This window comes from Salvia miltiorrhiza, chromosome 6 (genome assembly GCF_028751815.1).
Source record: "Salvia miltiorrhiza cultivar Shanhuang (shh) chromosome 6, IMPLAD_Smil_shh, whole genome shotgun sequence".
Classification (NCBI taxonomy): domain Eukaryota; kingdom Viridiplantae; phylum Streptophyta; class Magnoliopsida; order Lamiales; family Lamiaceae; genus Salvia; species Salvia miltiorrhiza.
Window position 1 is genome coordinate 44,863,329 of NC_080392.1, and position 25,650 is coordinate 44,888,978.

The window sequence follows — 25,650 nt, forward strand, 5'->3', positions numbered from 1 at the left end:
GATTTTGTGGTTGATTGTTGGCGTTGTCCAAACCTGATTACATTTGTGGCACTTCAGTTTGTCCTTATACCAACAATCATTGTACTTATAGGTGCTCTTTCCACAACGAGTGCATTTCTGATCTCATTTTCAACTTTGTTTTGGTTTCTTACATAGAAAACCTTTACTTTCGCGGTTGTTTTTTCCTTGGCCTTTTCCGCGACCATGATTTCCACCACGATTTGGTATTAGAATTTACCCTATTTGATTTGAGATAGTGACACTGCAAATTTTCTATTCTTAGAAGAAGTTGTAGAGGTGTATTTTGGGAGAGTCTAAATCTCGGCTCTTTTATTTCTTGAGAATGATTCAACTTACAATTAATGAGTAGTGTCATAGGACAACCTACCAAAATACTCTTTAAATAAAATCATAATTATAACACTTGCTGCACATAACTACACTTTCCATATATACCAAAAGTTTATATATTGATTTCTTATAATATCATCAAATCCATCATACATGAATTTTAGCATTAAAATTTGAATTCACAATCAAGAGTATTCCGCAAATTGTGAATTAGGCAGAATATAAGTGTTGTAGATCTTTATATTTTTTTTATATATAAATTAGATTTTTTTTTATATTTACTATGATAATTTAAAATTCAACTCTTTATATTCAATTATTCATGACTTTGAATCTCGCTACACGTGATGTGATGCACGTAGATGCAATAGAAGAACCGGCCTTTAATTCCACACCAAAATACTCTTTAAATAAAATCATAAATATAACACTTGCTGCACATTAACTACACTTTCCATACATACCAAAAGTTTATATATTAATTTCTTATAATATCATCAAATCCATCTATATCTCGATACATGAATTTTAGCATTAAAATTTGAATTCACAATCAAGAGTATTCCACAAATTGTGAATTAGGCAGAATATAAGTGTTGTAGATCTTTATATTTTTTTTATATAAATTAGATTTTTTTTTATATTTACTATGATATTTTAAAATTCAACTCTTTATATTCAATTATTCATGACTTTGAATCTCGCTACACGTGATGTGATGCACGTAGATGCAATAGAAGAACCGGTCTTTAACTCCACGCCAAAACTTTACACATTGATTTCTTACAATATCACCAAATACCTTATTTTCCTTCCAAATAATATTAGAATAAGACCAATCAAATCCATCCATAACTAAACGAAAAAAAATAAGTGCTCTTTTTGTTCAGAACTTCGGAATGAAAAGAGAATGAAATTAAATAAATGAGTGGAATAGTAACAATAACCATTATTTTTATTGAGTGTTTGGTTTAACAATGAAAATGAATCATTAGTAAGGGATTCCCTTTCTTTTGTTTTCCCTTTACTTCGAGGGGTAACAAATTGGATGATTGAGTTACCTTCAGGTAAGGGTAATGGTTAATTAACTCATTACTCAAACCAAACAACAAGTAATTGATTTAATTAATTGAATTTCTTTTCGATCTCTAAAAACACCCGACCAAACGTGGACTAAATAAGAACCGGATCAGAGCCACCTGCTAGAAACCGAAGCCTTCAAACCATTTTTAACTGTAAGAAAAGCAGAAACACTAGGGCTAACTCTCTGCCCTTCCAAAACTTCAACATCAAAGTTGTGCAGAATGGTGGCCGCAACACCTTTCATCCTCGCAAGGGCCAGCTCCCGGCCCGGACAAGCCCACGGGCCCGACCCGAACGCGAGAAAGCTGTGCGACGCCACGTGCCTCACCCCTCCTCCCTTGCACATCCACCTCTCCGGCTTAAACTCGCCGCAGTCGTCTCCCCATATCGCCGCCTCCCTCGCCATCGCGTACGAGCACATCACGATCTTCGTCGACTTCCCCACCCGGTGCCCGCTCGGCAGCACGTCCTCCTCCGTCGGATCCCTCATGATCACCGGCGCAGGCGGGAAGAGCCTCAAGCTCTCCGTTAGCGCGCAGTGGAGGTAAACCAGTTTGCTCAGATCCTCCGCGTCGGAGAAGAGATGCTCCCTCGCCGGAGAAATGCGCTCGATCTCCTCCAAAACCGCCTTCTTCACCCTAGGGTTTGCAGAAATGAGGTAGAAGAACCATGTGAGGATGGCAGCTGACGTGTCTCTTGCCGCGAAAAAGAGAGTCATGATGTTGGCCTTTATGAACTCCTTTGTTAGGGTTTCCTTCCTATCGCCGCCGGCAATGTAATACTCGAGCACGTCGAAGCCGCCGCCGCCTCCGGCGAGGTCCTGATTCTTCCGGGACGACATGAGACTGTCTATAATCTGGTTGAGGTCGTTGCAAGCACGCGCCATCTTTCTCTCCGTCCCAACCCCGAGAAGGTTCTGCATCCTCCAGACCTTCTCGGGGAGGACGTTCCGCCAGAAGACGGCGTCGGCCATGTCGTCCATGGCCTCCCTGAGGGGGCACGGGGGAAACCCCACCCTCAGGGAGGCCATGTCCGACCCGGTGGCCATCAGGCACGTCGCGTCGATCATGTACCGGCTGAACACCTCCTGCAGGTCGAGGACCCCGCCCGAGGCGGCCGCGTGGCGGAGGACCGGGACGAGGCCCGTCTCGAGGGTGCGGCGGATGATCCCCGGCGCGGCGGCGTGGAACCCGCTCTCCTTGAAGAATCCGTGCGTCACCTTCTTGTCCTCCTTCCACTCCTTGATGCCCTTCACGAACACCGCCTCTCCCAGGAAATCGAACACCTTCCTGAACTCGGATCCTCGCTGGTAGAGCGAGGATCTCGAGTTCAAGACGTGCTGCACGTTGCGTGGGTCGCTGGTCACCAGCGTGTCCACGTTCGTGTACCACGAGGTTCGGCACAGGATCGTGCCGTTGCTCTCGGCGAGGACCTGCGTGAGCTTGTCGTAGAGCTCGTGGCTGCGGAGGTACGCCGTCGGCAGGAGCTTCATCAGCGGCCAATTCCATGGGAGGGTCTTGGAAGGGAGGAAAGTGAGGAGGAGGGAGCAAATGAGTGTGATGATGGCTAAAAAGGTTTGGGTGTAGCACATGATTTAATTCTTTTTAATCTTTAGGTGAAATTAATTTGGAGATGTGTGCAAATTTTGTTCATAGTTATATCTTTATTTATAAGGTTGATTAATTAATTATGTGCATGTGTGAGCATGCACTCATTATTTGAATGAAGTTGCTTGTTATGACTTTCTTTCTTGACCAAGTTGCAGTGCATGAAATTCCGACCTAGCTAGCTGCTAACTAGTTGAATATTAATGTTGAAATTCAAAGCTGATTAATTGGGTCAAAACTTGTTATGATAGGGTAGTATGATATTGACATATGAGTTGATGACGGTATTAAGAAGGTAACATAAAAAGTCAAATTAATTATGCATGTAATGCATTAATCGTTTACTTCAATTAATTAATTTGTGGAAATTTTGATAGCTAGCTAGATAGTTTTGGAACTTCGTATTCACACTGCATGTGGTGTGTATCCTGATTTTGGCAGTTTTAGCAAAATAAAAAAATAAAGAATCCCGGCCTTTTAATGAACCACATTAATTGGTGTTGTACTTCGAGAATTTTTATTTATAAGAAAAAGATCCGAAAGTACAAGACTAGTATAATCAAAACATCAATAATGAACTACAAAAGTACAACATAACAAATAACTAAACGTACATAATCCTTGTGATTAATTATTCCCTCGAATAATACTTACTAATTGACAAGAAATATGAGGTTATATATATGTGTGTGTTTGTTACTAAAAATTATCAATAGAGGGCGTTCTATTTGATTGTAAATTTATCATGAAAAAATGAAGGATAAACAAAATTTCACTCTCCTTCCTTTTTTCATGATAAATTTACAACCAAAGAGAACGCATCCTAAGAAAATTCGTGATAAAATGAAAGTCGCTCTAAATTTAAAAAAAAATTGCAATTTTTTGAAATTTAACATAATTTTTATTTTCTACTGACAAATACATGAACTTAACGGCTCTTATGATTTTTTAAACTGACAAGAAAAAATTCTAATTTATTGATTTTTGTTTACACAATTTACTATATTTTGAGCATTGTCTAGTTATTTCACAATTTTTAACTGTTTCAGATTGAACTTATCTAGAGTTAAACATGTATTCTAGCCTTCACGCAAACAATATATTAGAGTTTTTTTTCTTGTCGGTATAAAAAAAATCAGAAAATGCGTTAAGTTCATGTATTTGTGAGCAGAAAATAAAAATCAAGTTTCAGAAAGTGCAAAAAGTTTGTGTATTTATAGGCGAATATCCCTTATTATTATTGTTGTTGTTGTTTGCTTGTAAATACATGAACTTTAGAAGATTTCTGAAATTACACATGATATTTTTTTCTGAATATAAATATATACTCGACCTTCCAATTTTTTTAATTGTGCACACAATTTTAAAATTTACCCAAATCATAGCTGAATTAGTAGTTGGAAATGTCAATGAGGCCAAATCGACATTAAGAAAAAATGACACAATGTTAGAACACACCAAAACATGGTTGTTAATTACTAATTATGAGTTTTAAATCTATAAATAATGCGATTGAATGGAATTAGGGTAGATTGAGAGAACTCGTAGATAATATACGAAGCCGTTTCTTGAATCTGAAACTTGTATTTAGGGGGGTGTATTGATTGTGGAATTTGTTTTTATTGTCGATTTGATCACGTTGATCTTTTCTACTGCTTAACTCAATTTTAATTTGAGGAACTTTAAAATTATGAGTGAAATCAGAAAATATAAAAGGTCGAGTATTTATATTAAAAAAAAGTGCGTATGCAATTTTACAAAACCTCCAAAAATTTATGTATGTATAAGATAATATGTCTATTATTATTATTATTATTATTATTACTCCCTCCGTCCCGCTAAGCATGACACACTTTCCATTTTGGGTTGTCCCACGAAGCATGACACACTTCTATAAATGGCAAAAATTAGAAATAATTAGAGGTAATAACTATACTTAAGTAATGGGCTAACCCATCTCAATTACTAACCCAATTGGATAAAAAAATCCCGAACCCTAATTTCAGCCCATTTTACTTCCTCTCTCTTACGGTGTCTTCTCTCTCGCCCCAAGCGCCGCTCCCCCTGAAATTCTGATCTAGGGTTTTCTTTTGCCGCTCTCCGTCGTCTTCTGCCGCCGTTCTCTCCTACGTTTAATGGCAGACGACGATGGGTGGGTTAACCCTCGCCTCACCCTCACCCTTGTCTCGCCCCATCGTCGGCCTTATGCAGTTCGCTCTTCCCCTCGCCGCCCCCCCCACCGCGATTGTCTCTGCAAGTGGTGGGCTCGCCGGCGGCGAGGCAAACGAGCATCCCTCGGCCCCCCTCCCCCTCCCCAAGTGGAGGTATGGTCAGTTACGACGACCTCCTCCCTCTTCCTCCGTCCCACTCATTCCTCAGCCACCTCATCCTTCCTCCTCCGTCCCACTCCATCGCCACCCCCCTCGTCTACCGATTCGTGTTGGATTCACGAGGGTCTTCAACTCTTCGACCTAGAAGCTGAATTCGGCAGGGATCCCGATGGGCTTGGGGTCGCCGGCGGCATGGAGAAAGAACGGTGCAAAACTGGAGTGGAGGTGATGTCGCCCATGGATTTTGCCCCCTGTCTATTTTCCTTGGAAGCCGAGCACGGAGGAGTGGGCCGAGTGTGTTGCCATAGCCGATAAACAGTGCAAAGAAGAGGGTTTTTTATCCCTTGATGAGGTGATGTCGTTCTAACTGTTGGTGCTTTGAATTTGGTGGTCTGATTGACCTATATGCTATGATTTTGCCTTTGAATGTGGTGGATTTTGCCTCTGCATTGGTGCTTTGAATTTGGTGGTCTGATTGACCTATGTGCTCTGATGTTGCCTTTGAATGTGGTGGATTTTGCCTCTGAATTGTTGCTTTGAATTTGGTGGTCTGATTTACAAAAAAATGATTAAATCATTGTTTAAGCAACTATATCTGTGCTCTGATTTACAAAAAAAGGTTAAACCATTGTTTGAGCAACTACATATGTGCTCTGATTTACAAAAAAAGGTAAAACCATTGTTTATGCACAACTACATATGTGCTCTGATTTACAAAATGAAACCCAAAAACTAATATGCTAATCAGTATCCTTCAATCTCATCTAAACCAAGGCTTTGCACTATCTCTGTGATTCCATCTTGGCTGCCCATCTCATTTAGGTAGTCTATGCACCCTTGAATTAACTCCACTGGGACTTCCAAGTTCTGTGGCAGTTGGTTTGACCTTCTAAGTGCTTCTTTTCCCATGTGTGGAATCTTGTAATAATTCTGTCCCTTAAACTTCATGATCTCCATCATGCATCCCTGTAAACTAAGGAAAACATTATTAAGGGTATGAGGTGATAGCTTCTCAAAAGAATCCACAACTGCTTGCAGTAGTTCATCTGAGACAACACTAGATACTAAACATGTCGATGATGATATTATAATCTGAGACAACACTAGATACTACAAAAGGTTAAACCTTTAAGGAACTGCATAAATAATTTAAGTGAGACAGCCTTACCTTGTTGATTAAACAATCTTTGATCACTTCCTTTGTGATTGACTCGATTGCCTTAGTCTCTAGGGTGCCGGCTTGTCTGTTTCTACTGTTTTTCTTAGCTGGAACTTGGATGGTTAATGGAAATATGCCTATTTTACCATCAAATAAAACTGTGCCATCATCTGCTATCAATGGCCTTGTTACAGCACACATAAACATGATCTTGGTAATGAATTTCTTGCTTTTACATGTTCGATGTGGCTCGGGCTCTCCGGGTGCTAAGTAGTACCTGTGTGAACCTCGAGTAATGTAGAACCACTTCTCGTCTATATGAACGGTGTTATGCATATCTCTGGATTTGATTTTTTTAAGAATCCTATCCAATTCTAAGGATTCAAGTGAGATTCGCAACCTCAAAAGCTTGTTGGGGGCTGTCAAATCTGGTTTTAGAGCACTTGTGTGTGCTCTGATTTTTCCAGATTTCACCCACCTACCTATGGTGCTCCTACTGATTACTAAACCAACTGCAAGCCTCCTAATTGTGCCTCGTTTGGTGTATTCCAGATTTGAAAGAATACTCAAATCTAGGTGAACTTTAGTTCTACGCTTTGTAGTAATCTTTCGACTTACACTGTTGATAACTTCGCCTTCTTCATGTTGCTGTTTTGCAGACCTCCACAACCGAGCAATAGTGGAACGAGAGGTACAGAATTTCTGCCGAGCTTCCTCTAATCTGCCATATTGCGCCTTTCCATTGATGCTGCCTTGAAGGATGAATTGCACCACTTGATTTCTTTGTGTTGTTGTTAGATCTTTTCTCATTTTAGCTTGTTAGGTTTCTTATTGTTGTGTGGCAGCTTGTAGTTAAATAGAGTTGTAACTTAGGTGTTGGTGGGAAATTGCCGGGCTGTTTTGGCACACTTTTTCTGCCGCCACTTTTTCAAGTGAAATTTGAACTTATTTCAGATTTATGAAGTTTTAATCTGCCAGCTTTTGATTATACTAATGCGGCTGCCACTTTTATTTAATTCATCTACTGTTTTATTTTGATTACTTTTGCTTTTGCACACTTTTGATTATTTAAATAATTAAAGAAATTAAAAATTTTCAGTATTTTGATTATTTAAATAATTAATTAATTAATTAATCATACTTAAATAATCATAATAAAATGAAAATAAAATATGAAGTTGGAATCATCAAAATAAAAGGAATAACAAAAGTAATCCTTAAACACTTATTCACTTTATTAGTAAAGCCATTTAAATCACTAAACACACTCTCCTTAATTCCCGTGCGAAATGAAGTGTGTCTTGCTTCGCGGGAGGGAGTATTATTTGGCTTAACTGCCAATTCACGAGGAGAGAAGAGCAAAGCATAAATCTTGTTATGATACCTTTTTGTATTTTGGCTGGTTGTGAGTTGTGAATATGTGATGCATGAGAGAGAAGAACAAATCATAAATCCTATTCTGATCCCTCACTAGGAATAGGCTAAGCGAAGATGGTGGCGCTGCCGATGACATGGTCTTTCTCCGCCGCCACACCTCGCCGAGTCAGCCGGTGAGTTCATTTCGCGTCATCATTGCCTCGTTTGATTGACACCTGCTATTTGATTGTCTTTTTTTTTTTTTTTTCTTTGCTTGAGAGAGAGAGAGAGTGAGAGAGAGAGAAAAAAGCCTTAAAAATTTTTGTCTTGATTTGCAGATTTTCTGGTGTAGCAATGGCTTCTGCAGGCGCGAAGGTTGAAAATGTGAAAGTTGATAAGGGATTAGGTGATTTGCCCAAAGTTATTTTGACTTCTGCCCACGGAAGGTATTTTAATGGCTCCCTCCCCCAATTTATAGAATTGTGATAATTTCTTGCTTGATTAAAATTTTGATTCTTTTTGTTAAAAATTAATCTTGATATAAACCAATGCCAAATTGTATAAAGACTATTCTGTTTGCATATGTTGATCCTATGCTAAAAGTTAATTATTTTTTCTGTAAAGGAGGTGAATTGAGCTGGTTGTTAAAAATGAAGGTTGAAGTTGCAAATGCTGGTAGAGTTTGGTCAGTTAAGATTAGAGATAAAGTTACACTTTGTTCAGTCAATATCTAGAAAGAGTAGCTAATGTGTTGGTTGAAACTTGAAATGGTTTCTTCTTAAAAGTTGCAGCGTTGGTCCCAGTTGAATTCCTGAAAAACTTGTCCTTTCTATACTTTGATGGATTTTTATTTTGGTGGATTTATAGTTTAGTGGATAGATGATAGGATATGATAAAAATAATTATGCTATCCTTTGTTTACTTTGATAAATTGTGAAGAAAGAGAAGAATAAGACATATGCTTCCTCTTTAGGTGGGATTTACATCCTTCATTTAATCACACAAAACCAAAATAATCAAGGGCCTTAGTAGAGTTTCCACCCATTTGAAATCAAGGAAAGTAAACATTCGACAAAGATGGATAACTTTTACTCCCTCCATCCCTCAAACATCTTTCTAAGGGAGCGTGACACGGGTTTTAGTAAAAGTTAGTTGTGTATTTAATGAGTGGAGAATGAGTCCCACAAAAAGTTAAGATTGTAAGGGTAATAGTTAGTGGAATTGTTTCCAAAAATAGATTAGGAAGATGTTTTGGGGACAGACCAAAATAGAAAGAAAGGAAGTTGGTTGAGGGACGGAGGGAGTATTTTTGAGTAATCCACTGTTATCCATCCTCGTCAACTAAAGTTAACAACTAAATCATTAGTTTTATGGTGGCGGTCATGAGGGATTGTTCAAATAACTCTTATCTAGCCATTTTACTATATGCTGAAGTTGCTTACCCACAGTTTTACTGAAACTACAGTAGCAGTACCTTGTTCATTCCAAATGAATGTCACGTTGAAATGCATCTCTTCTTATGTTTCTGTGACGCTTGTCTTCTGACTGCACTAATGACTTCCTTTGTAAATAAAAGCTTGATGTTCGAGCCACTCTTGTGTCCTTCCTGAAAATGTCCATTCAGTATTTTAGAATTTCTAGAATTTGCTAACTTTAATGATTTGTGTGCATTCTTTTTCAGTGAGGCGGAGCTGTACCTCTATGGAGGTTGTGTGACATCATGGAAAGTAGCAAGTAAGGACCTCCTCTTCGTTCGGCCAGATGCCGTGTTTACCGGGCAGAAGCCCATCAGGTATACACTATGGTGGTAAATAATGAGTACTCAAAATTTTTAAAAATGTTGAAAAAAATAATTCCTTATCTGATATTAGTTTCACCATTACTTGATATTCCATTCTGGCTAATGCCCTAGTCAAGCTATGTATTCTTGCCATTTGTCCAATGGGATGGTTTTCATTGTTGTAGGGTTAATGATTTTGTTCTCCTTTCAAGCATAAATTTGAGAATAACAAGTTAAAGTATGCTTTTGTACTTTCTTTGGAAATAGTGGAGGAATACCACACTGTTTTCCGCAGTTTGGACCTGGCGCAATTCAGCAGGTAATTCCTTCAATAAAAGTTTTTATCTGCTGTTAACTTAATTGTGTATAATCCAAGAATTTGCTGAAGCTCCAACGTCTTATTCCTCGGCCAATAGCTATTAACAGTCTAAAGTTAACACGGAAGTTAATCCTGTCTTATAAAGCTGTCATACTTGGTGTTTCAATGCTGAACTACTTTCTCTACATGTTCGCAGCATGGATTTGCAAGAAATATGAATTGGTCCATTGTTAGTTCTGAAACTGTGGAGGGGAATCCTTCTATTACCCTGGAGCTGAAAGATGGTCCATACAGCCGTTCCATGTGGGATTACAGTTTCCAAGCTCTATATAAGGTTATAAAATTTTACTACGTTGTTCATGGTACTACAATTTCATTTTTGCATCTGTCAACTTTCTGCTCTACCTTCTCTACTTTTATTATTTAACAACACTGAATATGCTTCGGCTCATCTTTATTCTTCTGGTCACTCTTTTGCAGGTTACTCTTGACAGTAATGCTCTCTCAACGGAGTTAAAAGTAATCAATACTGATGAAAAGCCCTTTTCATTTACTACTGCCCTGCACACATACTTCAGGGTAATTAAAATTGTGTTGGGATTTCATTATTTCAAATAGCAATGATTACTGAGTATTTTGGAAGACCTTGTAAATAATAGTAGTATATTAATTAGTTGGAGATATACAGAAATGTTTCTTATCTATAACTTTCGACCACAATTTTATCCCTAGTTAAGATCTTTTAGTAAATTCTGAAATTGTCATTGTTAAATTTCTTATGTGTAGGCTTCAGTAACAGGGGCATCTGTAAAGGGTTTGAAAGGCTGCAAAACATTGAACAAAGATCCCGATCCAAAAAATCCAGTGGAGGGCAAGGAGGGAAGGTATTTACTTGATATAATATGACAATAATTTATTGTAGTGATCTTAGAGTTAGTAGTGATGATTAATTTTGGAGACGTTTACTTTTGAGGATTAGCCTATATAGATAAAAATAGTATCGACTAATCCCCTATTTAGTAAGATGGATTGAAACTTTAGGATATCCAAGACCCTAGATAATTTCTATCATTTGAGCCAAAAATTTATTTTTTTCGAGTGCAGCAAATTTCAGGGGGCAAAAACATTTTTTTTCCTGACCTTCACATTGTTGTCCTAGGGAGCTTGTCACGTTTCCTGGATTTGTGGATTGTGTTTATCTTGAAGCACCTACGGAGCTGCAGCTGGAAAATGGTTTGGGTGGTGTTATTACCATTAAGAATACGAAGTAACTCAGATGCTTTGTTTCATCATTTCTTTGATTCCATCCCTAAGCTTGCACTATCTTGATAGTCGATTTATGTTTACAGTTGGTCGGATGCTGTTTTGTGGAACCCGCACCTAACTATGGAGTCGTGCTACAAAGATTTTGTATGCGTTGAAAATGCCAAGGTACGGCAGAAACCTCAACTTTTATCTTCATCAGTCACTACCGACTTCCCTCAGTCTATTGTTTACGGCACATATTGTCTCTCTAAATCTTTATGCATCTTTGAAGTTTTGAAGCAGAAAATCCTCTTATGCATTCTCATTGTTGCTTAATAATCAGAATCCTTTAATTTTTCATACAGAAGAACAATTATGTGATTAAACTGACCTAAGATACTTGCATTTAAACTAGAAGAGCTGATTTTTAGTTCTATTCCCCTTCTTCTCTTCAAGTAAAAATACAGATTTCTGATCACTGCACATTCGTTTTCTACTTTTCATGCCTCAGATTGGAGAGGTTGAGCTAAAGCCTAATGAATCTTGGACTGCGTTGCAACATTTAAGCATCGTTTGAACTGCTGATAAAGCATCCACTAAAGCAGAGGTTTCTCTGTGTTATTGTATCATTTTCATCATCATAATTTATCTTCTTTACACATTCACATGTCTCTCCGGGTGTTGAATCAAACATTTTTTCGAGCATGACACCAAATTAATAAAAAAGATGTATACTTAAGTGAGACCAGATGTTGACACATTTTCATGTTCTGCAATCTTTTTTCACTTGTTGTTGCCACCCATTCAGATGGCACTTATTATTATTATTATTATTATTTGATGAAAGAACAAATAATTTTAAAGATTGTAGTCTCTATATTACTACTTTTTATTTTATATGAGAAACAAGTATTTTAAGAGGCTCATGATGACGCACACGTACCCGAGACTTTTGGCTTGAGGCATTGAGTCATTGACAAATCTATTATTAGGTCAACACACTTTTGATGTCTCACTTTGTATTTTATTTTTTAATCAGTTTTATTCATTAATTTTAATTTCTTATATTTAGTTTAAATTTAAGATTATTAAGTAGGGACAATAATCAAATTAAGGTTTATAATGATTTTTATGTATTTTTTAATTTTAATTAATAATTGATTCTTATGATTAATTAATACTCTTGGGGTATATATTTTTAAAAAAATAAATAAATTTTAATGATAAATATTCATTAGGATTCATTATATACTAATACTCTTTATTTTTTTAAATATTTTTTTATTAAAATAATAGTGATGGAACACGATTATACGATCTAATGTAAAAAATTATTTCTCCCGTCCCCCAAATAACTTCCTATCTTTCCTATTTGATTCGTCTCCAGAAAAACTTCTGTTTTATTTTTGAACTATATTCTACCACTAACAATATTTCATTTATTCCTTACTTTCACATTTTCACCACTCTCAATATCTCATTTATTCATAGTTTTCATATTTTCGTTTTAAAATCCGTGTCCCTCTCTTTTAGGAAGTTATTTGAGGGACGAAGGTAGCATGCGATAGACTATCTCATCACTGAGCATACCAAATGTATATATGTTTAAAAGTACTAACACTTGGAACATATTTAAAGCTCTAATTTGTAAACATTGCAACCAAGCAAACCAACATTATGACAAATCCAACACCCCAAAGCCAACACATCCACTTCCCCCTCCCCTTCTTCATCTGCTTGGCATAGAACAGGCTGCCGGTTCCGCCGCCGACGAAGCTGGCCGCAGCGGCGACGTTGCGTTCTATGTCGTCAACCCGGTGGCCCTGACCCTCCACCAACACAGCCATGTCAAGAAACACCTCATGAAGCTTGTTCAAACTCCTCCAAATATCCATCACTGCCTCTGCCTCTGCCTCAGCCTCCTCTTCTCCGATCTTCCCCGACACCATCGCCTCGATCACCTCCTCGCTCGGGTGCTCCCCCGTCGCGTTGTAGCACCTCCTCCTCAGGCCATCCTTGTAATCCGCCATGATCTTCTCCCTCAGAGCTCGGAAGCCGCTCACGATCTCACCGAGCTTCACTCGCAATCCGCTCGTGGTCGAGCTCCTCATTCGATCAACTGCACTGCCCGAGGCAGCCTCGTTGGATGCGTCGAGCTCATCGAGCCTCGCCTTGACGATCTTGGTTTTGCTTAGGACGGCGGCCGCGTCGGAATCCATCCGATCCCTCAGCCCGCGGAGGATTTTGGCAGTATGAGTGGATTTGGTCTCGTCGTGGAGAGCTTGAAGATCGAGCAAGAGATGGGTGATCTCTTGCATACCGCTCTTGATGTGTTCGACTTGGTCGAAGAAGTTTGTGAGATTTTCATTTTCTTCATCGCTTTGGCTGATTTCCCCCATTTCTAAGTCGCTCTGCGCTTGCTTCTTCAACTCCACGTAACTTAGAAACGATTTCGTCATGAGATCGTTCATCCTATCAAGAGCCCTAAATTCGAAAACAAATCGAATTCGACTTATACAGAACGTGATATTAAGTGGAAAAATCTCTGAATATGGTTGTAACTTGAAGAAGTATTACACCAAGGAATTGAGAACTGAAAAGTGTGATATGGTCAAACCTCTAAGATTTTGACAGAGCAATCCCCAGACAATGTGATGATGATCTTCTTCTTCTTCTTCTTCTTCTTCTTAATGTGTGCGTGCGTGAGAGAGAGAGGGAGAGAGAGAGAATGCTATGAGGAATAACAGAGGAAATTATGGAGAAGGAAATTGCGAGGATTTAATACAAAGATTAAAATGATTGAGATCAAAATATTTGAAGAAGATGGTGATAGCCGTTGGATTATCAAATCCCGCCATTGTCGCTCTGAGTCAGTTGCTAATTGCGTAGTGTTGGTTCCCAAACATTTGTATCTGGTTAATTTCTTGATTTTCCATAAAGAAAAAACAATAAAAATCTCAAGGCTTTTAGTAGGTCTTTTTTTTTTTTGGGTCTCTCTCTCTTTTTATATTATCGCCTTGATTTTCCAAATTATACTCGTTTTATTAAAAATATTTTAAACTATAACAAATATATTTTTTAAACCCCAAATCATTAAATTTGTATCTAAAATATCCTATGTATATTTTTCGATCTCCAAAATTATTTTTTTTAAAACCCCAAACTCGATTTGTTTTTTTTTTTTCTATAACTTCAAATAAATTAATGATGTTAATAATAATTTTTGAGATACTATAATTAAAATACTAAATAATACTCCCTCTGTTTCATCTATCTTGAGACAACTTTTGCCACGAGATTTAAGAAATCAATATTTAGTATGTTAAGTGTAGTAGGTGAAAAAGTGAAAAAAGTGAAAAAATAAAAAGGTGAATAAAAGGTAAATTTTTTGTAGAAAATGTCTCAAGATAGATGAAACGGCTCAAAAAGAAAAATATCTCAAGATAGGTGGAACGGAGTGAGTATATACCAAAAAAAATAATGCTACCGTGGAAAAAAATAATGCTAACATGGATCATTCCTCAAAAAACAGAAACATACATGTATGTGTAGACATTTATGGTGGCAAAACATATATATACCGTTGAGAAAGCCGTTTAAAACATGAGTAAATAAATTCATTTCCCTATGGATTTGAAAAGCATTTTCTTAGTCAGCTGAAGGTTCAAGCAGTCTTTGGTTTCTACAATTTCCCTACCATACTCAAACATTCTTTCAAAAAATTGTCGAGCTGTGAAGCATACATATCAGGAAACGTCCGATAATGGTCCACATGAGGAGATGATCCAAAATTAAAAGAGAAGACATGTTTCCCAGTCTTACCCTGCTCCTCCATGAACGACTCGACTCTTCGAAATGGGATCACCTTATCTCCGGTACTATACAGATAAAGCTGTGGACACGGAGGCTGATTAGTCGAGAGGATGGATATGATCTTTCGCAACCTCCTGTTACACAAAAGCAATACTCAGTCACTTCACTACTCACGAGAAACCGAACCTAAAGGCTACATACTACCTGTGTTTTGAATTGAGCTATTGAGAGTGCACGAGCTTTTACCTGTTTACATCGGGCAAGAAAAGAAGATAGGAGAAGAGCTTCTCAAATGCACCTAACAGCAAGAATTCAATAGAAAAGGACTTCTTCTCTTCTATCTGTGATCCGTTCTTCCCACTTCCCGATTGAGTTCCTCCAACTGGTTCCGTGGAAGGATAAGTAGCTGAGCTGCTTTTCTTTAGCAAAGCCGTGGAAAATCCAGCTGCCCAAACCTGAAACACTCAAAGAATCATTTTCTTGCCAGGCATATTTTGCCAGACCAGTCAATAAGGTATCCATTAAGATACAATTTGTCATAGACCTCAATACGAAGTATAGTGCATTAAGATACAATTTGTCATAAACGTCACATGCTAAAAGCCTTAAGTGTTATGATGAAAATTGAAGGGATCTTTGTTTGATTAAACAATCATGCTTTGCATTTTATCCTTCAGTTGTTTCTAACCCACAAGACGAGAATTAGAATTACTTAACCACTAAAGTTTACATATAATTAGTAACATGCGAACCCGAAAATCCACGGCATATGTGTCCAGTTATAAAGAGGAAAAGATAGGCACGGTTAGCAACTAAATTCCATTAAGTTTTCCTCAAGCATGAACCATTTTCTAGAGCATGTTACATGTCATGGAAAAAAAAGAACATGCAAACTCACAATTAACCACATCTTTATATGCATATCTTCTAAACCTAAAAGGATGATTATTCCTCAATTTCCAAGTTCCAAGTTGTAGTCAAAGATAGTAGAAAGATAGAGAATATCTTATTCTAGCAAATGTTTACTTTGAGTAATAGGATAGATTGATAAAGCATATGATCGAGTATCTAAAGGATAAGATGGTCGATCAAGCTCAAAATTAATCAATCCATCAAGGTAAGTGGAAAATTAGCTTCGATTATTTTTACGATCCATCCTATCACTACAAGTAAACACCCCCACATAGTGCAACAGCTACAAATATGGACACTAAACACTAAAAACTGATGAAAATTGTTTTCCACCAAAGCTAAAATCAAGAAATACATAGCAATGTAAAAGGGAGAAAATAATGGGGAATATGCACTATGTATGAGGTTTTATTCACAAGGTTTTAACGAGGCCGAAAGGTTCCCTTTTCCCGAGTTCGCTGGGTTTCCCCCACCCAGCTCTTTGAGGTGTTCTCCCTGGGGTATGCCCTATGCCTAGTTCTGTGTATTTGTTTGTATTTCATTCATATTGTTTACCCATAAAAACAATTCTACTACCAAAACAAGGCAAAAACAATCAGTTAAGTCATCCAACATCAAGCAACCAGTAAATACAAAATAAAACCACATTTTTACTGAGAAATAGCATAAACCTCAAGCACCAAAAACAATCAGCAGCACAAACCTTGGGATCGATTTCGGGGTCTCCTCCTGAATCCACTACACATCCTTTAATCCTCTCCAACAAATCCTGCATATCCTTCAAATTATCAAGAATGGCACCATACCTGCATTCAAAAACCAAAATAATAATAATAATAATAATAATAAATCCGAAAGCATGAAATTTCAAACACCAACGCCAACTAAAGAGTCGACCTACGCAAGCCAGCCGGTGTTGCTGAAGGTATGGAAGACCAAGAAGCGATCGCGGCCGCCCCGATCGAGCCACGCCGCGAGCTCATCGGCCAGACTCCGCACCCTCTCCTCCAGCTTCTTCCCCAAATCGAACGACAGCACATCCATGACAGAAGCAACAAACGTAACGGCGTGAATGCCCTTCGCGTTGTACATCTCGACGTACCGCCTCAGGTGCTTGGGCTTCGCCCCCAGCCACCCCAGCATCACCACCGCAACCTCCGGGTCGTTAACCCTAACGCCGATCCTGTTACTCTGATCAATAGATGTTGGCACAGGAGCGAAATTCCAGCTGAATGGGGAGTTTCCGGGGCCGAATAGGAGGCGGCCGAGGTAACCGCCGGAGATGGAGAAATTGGGCGGCGCGAAAACGGGGAATGAATTGAAAGAGTGGAATTTGGGGGAGTGGTTGTGGGAGAGGATGAGAGAGGGAGAGGGGGATCGGTGTGGGGAGGGGACGTATTGGCGTGAGCGGCGAGGGAGGTGGAAAGGGTGGAGTGAAGTGGGAGGACGGCGGTAGGAGGAGTGGAGAATGCGAGCGGAAGCCGCCATTGGTGGGAGCTTCGCCGACGACCCTCAAATTTCTTCCATCTATTTTGTTGCCTGCGAAGCATATACCAATTTGTTTTTTTTTTTTGGGGGTTATTTTTCTGTAAATTCACCAAATTTCATTTTTTCTTGAATGTTTCTCACGATTTTTTTTTAATTTTACATAATAATTCATCACCTAAATATTCGTTCTTAATATTTTCACAGTGATATATTTTGATCAAATTATTTAACAATCACTTTATGATGTGTTAATTAAAAGAAAAAAAAAATCTTTGAGAATGGGAAGGGACAAATTGTGTTTGTACAAGCTATAAAAGAAAACGGTGTCGTTTCTCTAGTTGGTCGATCTCGCCACGCTGGATATTCTGATGGTATCCATCACAGACGGTGAATTACTATGCAAAATTAAAAATTTCAAATACGGGTTAATTGCCCATAAAATACTAAACTTTCATCTAATTCTGGTTTTGCATACAAACTTTAAATTGTGGCATGATAATTACTAAACTTATGATTTTATCTGATTTTGCTACTAAGCTAAATTCCGGTCAAATTTCGTCCAAATTCCATGCTAATATTTGACGTGTCGTATTTATTTTTGTGTGCCAAGTAGTTCGACTCCTTTGCTTTCTTTAAATATTTTATTGCAAATAACATGTACAAATCAAATTAGTCGAATATTGGTACGAAATTTGGACGAAATTTGGCCGAAATTTAGATTAGTAGCAAAATCAGATAAAATCAAAAGTTTATAGTAATTATCTCGCCACAGTTTAAAGTTTGTATGCAAAATCAGAATTGGACAAAAGTTCGATATTTTATTGACAATTAATCCTTCCGAATATCATGTTTTCGTATTCGAATCTGAATATTAATCTAATCTAATCGAATCGAATACAAATCGAATAATTTCGAATACGAATATCAAACTTTCCAATCAAGCAAAAATATTTAATTTGTTTACAACCCTAGTCGCAATTTGTTTACAACATTACTAATTTAGACACTATAAAACACCTATTCATCTGGGGATCCGGATGAGGCAGAAAAAAGGGAAATGTAACATACAATTATGTAAACACAGCACTCCAACACCGCAAAATGCCAGATGACATCAATAAATTTAGGAATTTTGGAGCCAGAAATAATTTAACCCCTGACTTATCAATCTCCATGAAAGAATATGTATCACACAGTACTGATTTTTTTACCTTGGTAAGTAATGACTCAGGGCAACTCACTAGAAAATTCTATTTCATTTTTGCAAATTACAAAGAACATAAAACTATAGCTGCAAAGATACCGAAACCTTTTCGTACCCATTCGACATCACGGCTAACGGAAACTTCACCCATTTTCTGACTGATCCTTTGCCGAAAGCAGAAACAATGCCCAACTATTTTCTTTTCTCAATTCAAGTTTCAATATTAACCAGGTGAGTTGTTGCTCCATTTCAGACAATTCACTGAAATACTCACGTTACATGCTTTGGGTCGCGAGCTGCAGCCAGATGATCCTGCAACATGAACAAAAGTTTACCCCGTATTAATCTAATCTGAACAAGTTTCCCAGGACGTAGGTCTTCGTAAATTGAATAGGACCTAGAGTCGGATAACCCAGCTCCATGAGGTCATAGCTGATTGGGCCAGCTCAAAATACCTTGTATACTGCTTGAGCTGGATGTGAGTAGAGTTTCAAAAAATGAGCTACCTCAAGTAAGTTGATTAGTTTCTATGATGTCATCAAGGTCATGTCTAATTACACTAGCCTTCATTTTACGAGCAGTCCTGACATGTTCTTAAGTCAGTTTCTTAACAAAACTATTAGATTGCGACCTATGTGGCTCGTATGTTGCAAAAAAGTATGATATTTAACAAAAAAGCATAAAAACTACGGAAGAAGAGTTATGCTACTGCATGTAGCAAAGCAGAAAACGCCATCCTAGGTCAAGCCACTAAATAACCCCATCTCTATCAGTAATTGGCAATCCAAGATCAGATATTTCCAGAACAAGCTTGTACACATCTCCAAGCGTAACATTCAAAACAAAATAAACAAGTCACAGAAGCTCACTCACACCAAGGTCAAAGATTTGAAGTACTCAACTGAAAACCAATATATTGTAATGATAGATAGTGAAGCTCAAACTTACTGAGATAAAATCGAATGCTCTAGTGTCGTCTCTTTTCGAGTCATTCATTAGTGAAGTTGGAGGTTGAGTAGCGATGGTAGAATTGAAAACATCTGGAAAGGCTGAAGAATTTCCTATATCAGATCCAGCAGCGCTAAAACCTGTACTTGATTGCAGATGCCCTTGTTGCTGAAAGTTGGACATTGCAGCAAGGAACTGGGGTTGAGCCAAGATATTCTCCATGGCAATATTATTCATCGCATGAGAAGCTAATGCAGGATTGAACATCAACCCTGCTGGAAAATTATAACCCATGGCACCCAAAGGGAACATGGGAGCTACATTGATCCCTGCAGTTTGAGAAGTGAATTCCCTACTCAAGATGCTGTTATGAATGTTATTTTCTTGGGGAATACTGGACGCTGAATGAACATGTTCTGGGATTTTCTTAGTAGTGCTTCCGTTTTGCTTTTCAAATGGTTCGTTCTATTTATTGACAAACTGCTCATCAAGTCATTAACATCTTTTCCAGCATTTTCAAGCTCCTGGGATGTCGAGTTGTAAAAGTCAAAAGATGCGGATTCAGTTCTATTAGCTGCTACATGGGCATCCTTAATTACCGACTTGTTAACTGCCATACCAGAAAAGACATCGGTTTCATGGTCCTTATCAAGGTTGGAATGGAAGGAGACATCTGCAAATGGGTCATCGTCGACCTTCTGCCAGTTGGTGTTGTCACCACCACCAAAACTGTCCCCCAATAAGTCATCAATCAGTGGAGCATTAGAAGGTCCTACGGTTGAAGTACTTGGCTGAACATCAGCTATTTGAATATCTTCCACTCCCATAAGATCGTGTGAATCACTGGTGTCTAGCAAGTCTGGTATCATCAAAGGCTGAGCTGATCTTTCGACTTGATTGATTCCTCCTCCACCTTTTTCACCACTCAGAAGACCCAATACCTACACGGACAATGATCATATGTTTATTGTACCTGAAAACTAAACAAAAAAGAGCAAATTGTAGGATACAGAAAAGAAGTTTGCATCCCGTCTTATCAGACAACTACTACAGCGTTCATTCAGAACCTAAAATTCTTAATTCATGAAGCAGCAAAGATCAACCAGCTATGCTGCTGCATTACATGCATCCTCCTAAGGTTTTTATGCAGGATTAAGATAGACCCAATCTGCCCCCTCAAAAAAAAAAAAAGACAGATCCAATCTGCACGTTACTGCTACCTTTCTGAAGTGGCCCCCATTCCTAAGAAGTTGCCATGTGGATAAATTAAAATAAAGAGGGTGTTTGGCTGACCTGATGAAATTTTCATATCAACTTATGAGATGTACGAGAGCTCGTAAGCTCCTGATATTTGCTTGACTTTTGGAATGTGTCTTTAAAATTTTCGCAATAGGAAATTAGGAGCTTATAAGATGAATTTGGAATGTAAGGGAGTCCAAAGTTCTTTCAGGAAAAAAGATCTTATTTCGGAAACACCTTTAAACTGTCATTTCAACTAAAAATATTTGCCATCACGTTTGAAAAGCTTCAGCATCCACAGACTTTAAACAAGCTCAGCCATATACAACCTATGAGGACTTAACAAGAAACAGACTGGTTCTTGAATCTTTATATATTTTTTTATGACAATTATTGCTTTTCATCTTTACTTTTGCTTCAACGTAATATCCTAGATTAGTTGCACTGAAAATAGCACCTCTAAAAGAAAGAGATGATGCAAAACTGTGATTCTATTAACTATTCTCTAAGAGGTGACTGGTGAGAAGGAATAAGCTACAAATTTAGGTACGAAATGGTGATAAGAACTGAATGACATTTCTATGTATGTCTGCATAGTGAAGAATGAAAAGAGATACCAGTTTTGATTTTTTATCGCTGAAATTGAATAACTGTATAAGGTCAAATTTTCAAATAAAATAAACTGCAGTGAGTAAATATCATCAATATGACGTGAATATTTTGTGATGTGTCTAAACTATGATGTACTTTTTTCTTAAATACTCCCTCCATCCCCAAAGTCCTAGAAGGGGAAGGCACGGATTTTAATAAAAGTGGTTGGGTGTACTGTGAGTGAAGAAAAGGTCCCACCTAAAAGATAGTACTAATAATGATAATTAATTGTATTATGAGTGGAGAAAGGGGCCCACCATGTGGCATAATAGGTAAATAAGTTGATATATTGAGGGGTATTATGTTGTTGGCTAGTATCTATAAATGGAAAATAACTATTTTTTGTGGACGTACAGAAATGGTAAAACTGAACTATTTTTCAGGGACAAAGGAAGTATCTATTAATTTCCATAAAAATTCATAGAAGCGGTAATAATTATAATTTTTTCTTATCTAAGTAATGTATAAAATGAATTAAAGTTACTTAACATGATTTCATACACCACAGCTAATGATTTCATACACCATCGTTAATTTACAATGATGTCAATACTTATATCACATACATAATTATTTCTAACCTTTTAGCAACATCTATATTTTATATTCATTTTGGTACTATTTTCATTTTCTTCAATAAAAGTTTTTTTTTTAAATAAGTTTTGATTTTAATCTATATATATAAATTATTTAGAGAACAAAATAAGAGGAAATTAAATACCAAAAATAACAATAAATTATTTAACCTAATTGTCAAACTATTTTGTTCAATATGATAAGACACTACTATAAAGCATAATAATATCTAAAAGTATTGTACTCCCTCCGTCCGCCAAAATTATGTAAAATTGCTTGGGCACGAGATTTAATAAAATTGGTGATGATTTTGATGTAGTGGAGAAAGGGTCCCACCACTTTATGAGATGTGTGGTTGAGATTGAATTTTTAGTGGGTTTTTTGTAAATAAAGAGTGTTAGTAAGGATAAAATATTAAAGAGGATGGTGGGACCATTGCCATAAAAGGAAAGTGACATAATCTTGGCGGACGCCAAATATAGTAATTTTTACATAATCTTGGCGGACGGAGGGAGTATATTACTAGTATTTTTGGTTCAAGGGAAAAAGAACCACCCATGGGGAGCAGAGAATTATTATCCTTTATGCTTTAAGAATATGGATTCCTCTCCCCCAATTAAAAAAGAAAAGAATATGGATACCAATCACCTCCTAAGACTTTGACATATTCTTGCCTTACCAATAAAATATTACCTTATTTGCCTTCTCCCTCAGAGATGCTTGGGGGGATTCAGAACATTGGATCACTGCATCACTGTTGTCACTAAAATAAGAAGATATGACAGAAAACTTCCCATCATCTTTCTTCCTCAGCACTGCCTCAAGGACGCAAATGGCTTTCATGCGAACCTGGATGAATAGTTCCAATAATTCAGTTGAGGTTTGGATGCAAATTGCTTGGGAAAGAACATGATATATGCAATTCACACAGAAACAAAGGCTTTAAACGTCTTTAATGATGTTATTGCATACAACGTTTTTAGGAAAATAACATGCTCGGCATTTCTGCGCCTATAAAAACATCAGACCTGCATGCCATGTAAGGAAACATAAGGAACATACCTGCCACATAGGTAAATTCAGCTTTGTTTCGATTGCATGTGCTAAAGACAAAGCATCTAATTTTGAAGCCTCTATCAGGAAGCTATGAAGTGCATCTCGAGGAGGCTGTAAACGCACACCACCAGATGTTACAATTGTCTCTAACAGTTTCTCCTCACGAGTCTTCGTGCCATAAGTTGATTCATAGACTCCATCACTTGTTTCTGCCTGGGACGCACTGAGATCTTGGCCCCAACTTCCAGAACCAGCATTTTTGGAGAACCGAGAAGAGCTTTGCATGTCAGTATTATAATTAACTGCTTCATATCTTTCAGAGTGATCTCTTTCAGGAGCCAAAGATCGCTGAAGATTTGGGCTTCTGTAACTCCCAGTGTCATTGTTTTTTCTCAGAGATGGGGACTGTGCCAAATTACTCAGTCCCTGTTTGATTGTGGCACTTCCAATGTCAACAATCTCATTAATGAAGGACCTTTTATCTTCTGAAGGCAATTCATAGTTAGTATTCCCAAATCCTTGAATTCGACTACCAAGTTTACTTTCTGTAGGTGCAGCTTTGCTCTCATCCGATGTGAATAAAACAGAGAGTGTCTCCTGTGCTGTTTCACGGACAGCCTTGTTCAGTGCATTACCCTTCAAAGGATCTGGCTGGCCCCTGTAGTGGATTAATTGGCGTACGGCAACAGAATTCCTTTGCATCTCCCTTCTGAACTCAGCACCTGACTTTCCCACTGCATATTTGATGACTCTTAAGGCCTGAAAACACAATATGCATAAAGAAAACAGAGATAATTTACATGTTTTAGCCTAAAAGTAATGCAGGCAAATCACATAACATCTACCAACGAAGCTGCAGCTAAGGTTCACATGAACTTCAATGGGTCGACCATACCTATTAATCTAACATTCATACAATATGGTAATCTAAAATGGCACCAAGAACTTCATTTAGGTTAAAAAACAACACTTGTATTAATCATAAAACCCATTTGAAGAAGGAGAATTCCACAAGATTGAATCAAAGTTTTTACAAGGGATCATGCACAAACAGTCATCACAGTTTCAGTTCTCAAAATCATAATTACATTTGGTTTGATCATCAGAAGCACCAATTGCGGGAGAAAGAGAGAAAGTGGGAGAAAAGGGGGATAATGAATGAAAGACCTTCTGCTTAACAATAGACGATTTGTGGTCGAGACGCTTGAGAATAAACTCGGAGACTTCCTTAACGATGGAGGGGTGCGACGACCTCAGCAAATCGCAAATTTCTTCCAATTTGTAAACCGGAGTCACCTTATCCTCATCGGACGTGGCGCCGTCCACCATTCTTGACCTCCAATACGACTCTACCGCTCTCCTGCTCTGCTCCATTCCTCCTCACGATCAGAACGCAACCGCTCCAATTACTGATCAAATTAATTCAATAATTAATCAATTCAAACTGAAAGGACAAACTTGGAACCGTAGAAGAGGCGAATTTGGGTGGAATTTGGTCTTCCTGCGCAAAATTGAACGAATCCAACCAAAAAATTGAACAAATCAATGATCGGAAAGGGATGATGTTTCTCAAGGGTTTTTGTTTTGTTTTTTTTTTGTAAGAGAAATGTACAAAAAAATAATAATTTAATAATAATAATAATTTTAAAAAAAATTGTGAGTTCTGGTGGCGGCGGCTAGCTGGACCAATTTTGACATGAGTATTTAGAAGAATAAAATTATAGTGTAAAAGTATATAAAAATATGTGAAATCACATTATTTTAATATAAAATTATTACAAAAAATAAAATCAGGTCAATATTAATGAGACACTAAAAAATAGGCCAATAATTATAAGATGAAGAGAGTATATTAAAAATTAGTCAAATTTTAAAAACAATCATAGGATTCATAGCGGTGCTCGTTCGGCGGCTCGAACCGCACTCCAACGAGCCCCACCCCAATACCGAGCCTTCCAACTTGAGTGGGGGCGTGCTGAAGTGAGTCGGGGCATGATGGATGTATGTAGGGCACGTGATATACACACGCCTATATTAGTAATAAAATTTAAATATTAGTATGATTTTTCATCATTTTTTTCTAAAAAAACCTAGAGTTGTTGCTTGCAACTTCTTTCATTATTTTTCTTTACACTGCATTTCAGTCTATTCTTTTCCATTTATTCGTCTCTTTAAATTTAAGTTTTGTTTCTTGCTTTATTTCTTCAAAAGATGAAAAATAACTTCAACAATTGATTCACCAACCAATCAAATTTGTCATTGATCCCAACTTTTTCTCTTATAAATTTTTTTAGTTTTCTCAATCCTTCAATGTATTTAATGCTACAGCTCTTGAAGCTATCAATTTGAACGAAATCGAATTCATTCAAGATGATGAAGTGGTCGAGGTTCATTCGTTCAAGTTTTCTTTCTTGTTCTTTAAATTTAAACTAAGACATTAAATTAGTGATGACACCTACTTAACTCACAAATAAAGCGTTTCTTAGTTTGGGTGCCGAAAAATAAGTTTTTTTTTTAATTATATATATATATA

The 25,650-nt window shown here is 37.5% G+C and overlaps 5 protein-coding genes across 7 annotated transcripts in view; 1 reads left to right on the forward strand and 4 right to left on the reverse strand.

The window, feature by feature from the left end:
- Positions 1-1,540: 1,540 nt before the first annotated feature.
- LOC130991031 (alkane hydroxylase MAH1-like) lies at positions 1,541-3,025 on the reverse strand. Its single transcript, XM_057915233.1, has one exon. The coding sequence runs from the start codon at positions 3,023-3,025 to the stop codon at positions 1,541-1,543; it is 1,485 nt and encodes a 494-aa protein (XP_057771216.1).
- A 4,824-nt stretch (positions 3,026-7,849) lies between these two features.
- Positions 7,850-25,650, forward strand: part of LOC130989925 (putative glucose-6-phosphate 1-epimerase) — a 53,639-nt gene continuing 35,838 nt past the window's right edge. The window contains exons 1-10 of one of the 3 annotated variants that reach the window (XM_057914101.1): positions 7,850-8,080; positions 8,225-8,332; positions 9,568-9,678; positions 9,934-9,985; positions 10,182-10,319; positions 10,466-10,564; positions 10,772-10,869; positions 11,145-11,252; positions 11,335-11,416; positions 11,742-11,973. In XM_057914101.1, coding sequence (XP_057770084.1) covers positions 8,022-8,080; positions 8,225-8,332; positions 9,568-9,678; positions 9,934-9,985; positions 10,182-10,319; positions 10,466-10,564; positions 10,772-10,869; positions 11,145-11,252; positions 11,335-11,416; positions 11,742-11,807 — 921 coding nt within the window. In that variant the 5' untranslated portion in view covers positions 7,850-8,021 and the 3' untranslated portion in view covers positions 11,808-11,973. Of the gene's footprint in view, positions 8,081-8,224; positions 8,333-9,567; positions 9,679-9,933; positions 9,986-10,181; positions 10,320-10,465; positions 10,565-10,771; positions 10,870-11,144; positions 11,253-11,334; positions 11,417-11,741; positions 11,974-25,650 lie in introns of those variants that run through there. The other 2 variants (XM_057914098.1, XM_057914100.1) reach the window with 2 other exon arrangements.
- On the reverse strand, positions 12,771-14,225 carry LOC130989926 (syntaxin-112-like). The gene is made up of 2 exons (XM_057914102.1): positions 13,848-14,225; positions 12,771-13,714 (listed from the first exon to the last, which is right to left on the reverse strand). Exon 2 carries the CDS (start codon positions 13,699-13,701, stop codon positions 12,871-12,873), a length of 831 nt encoding a protein of 276 aa, XP_057770085.1. The 5' UTR covers positions 13,702-13,714; positions 13,848-14,225; the 3' UTR covers positions 12,771-12,870.
- LOC130989919 (uncharacterized) lies at positions 14,826-17,728 on the reverse strand. Its single transcript, XM_057914087.1, has 4 exons — positions 16,857-17,728; positions 16,659-16,761; positions 15,290-15,498; positions 14,826-15,177 (listed from the first exon to the last, which is right to left on the reverse strand). Exons 1-4 carry the CDS (start codon positions 17,441-17,443, stop codon positions 14,913-14,915), a joined length of 1,164 nt encoding a protein of 387 aa, XP_057770070.1. The 5' UTR covers positions 17,444-17,728; the 3' UTR covers positions 14,826-14,912.
- Positions 18,350-24,766, reverse strand: LOC130989912 (protein MODIFIED TRANSPORT TO THE VACUOLE 1-like). Its single transcript, XM_057914074.1, is given in 6 exon segments — positions 18,350-18,959; positions 19,596-20,062; positions 20,065-20,536; positions 22,755-22,910; positions 23,124-23,876; positions 24,285-24,766. Coding segments are annotated over 6 exon segments (2,097 nt in total). The 5' UTR covers positions 24,492-24,766; the 3' UTR covers positions 18,350-18,917.

Bases quoted from the DNA above. Each gene is read 5' to 3' on its own strand.
- LOC130991031 (XM_057915233.1), bottom strand. From the start codon at position 3,025: ATGTGCTACACCCAAACCTTTTTAGCCATCATCACACTCATTTGCTCC.
- LOC130989926 (XM_057914102.1), bottom strand. From the start codon at position 13,701: ATGAACGATCTCATGACGAAATCGTTTCTAAGTTACGTGGAGTTGAAG.
- LOC130989919 (XM_057914087.1), bottom strand. From the start codon at position 17,443: ATGGCGGCTTCCGCTCGCATTCTCCACTCCTCCTACCGCCGTCCTCCC. The intron at 16,762-16,856 runs GTAGGTCGACTC...TTTTGAATGCAG, and splicing joins AGCAACACCGGCTGGCTTGC to GTATGGTGCCATTCTTGATA. The intron at 15,178-15,289 runs GTAAAAGCTCGT...TTTGTGTAACAG, and splicing joins TTCTTGCCCGATGTAAACAG to GAGGTTGCGAAAGATCATAT.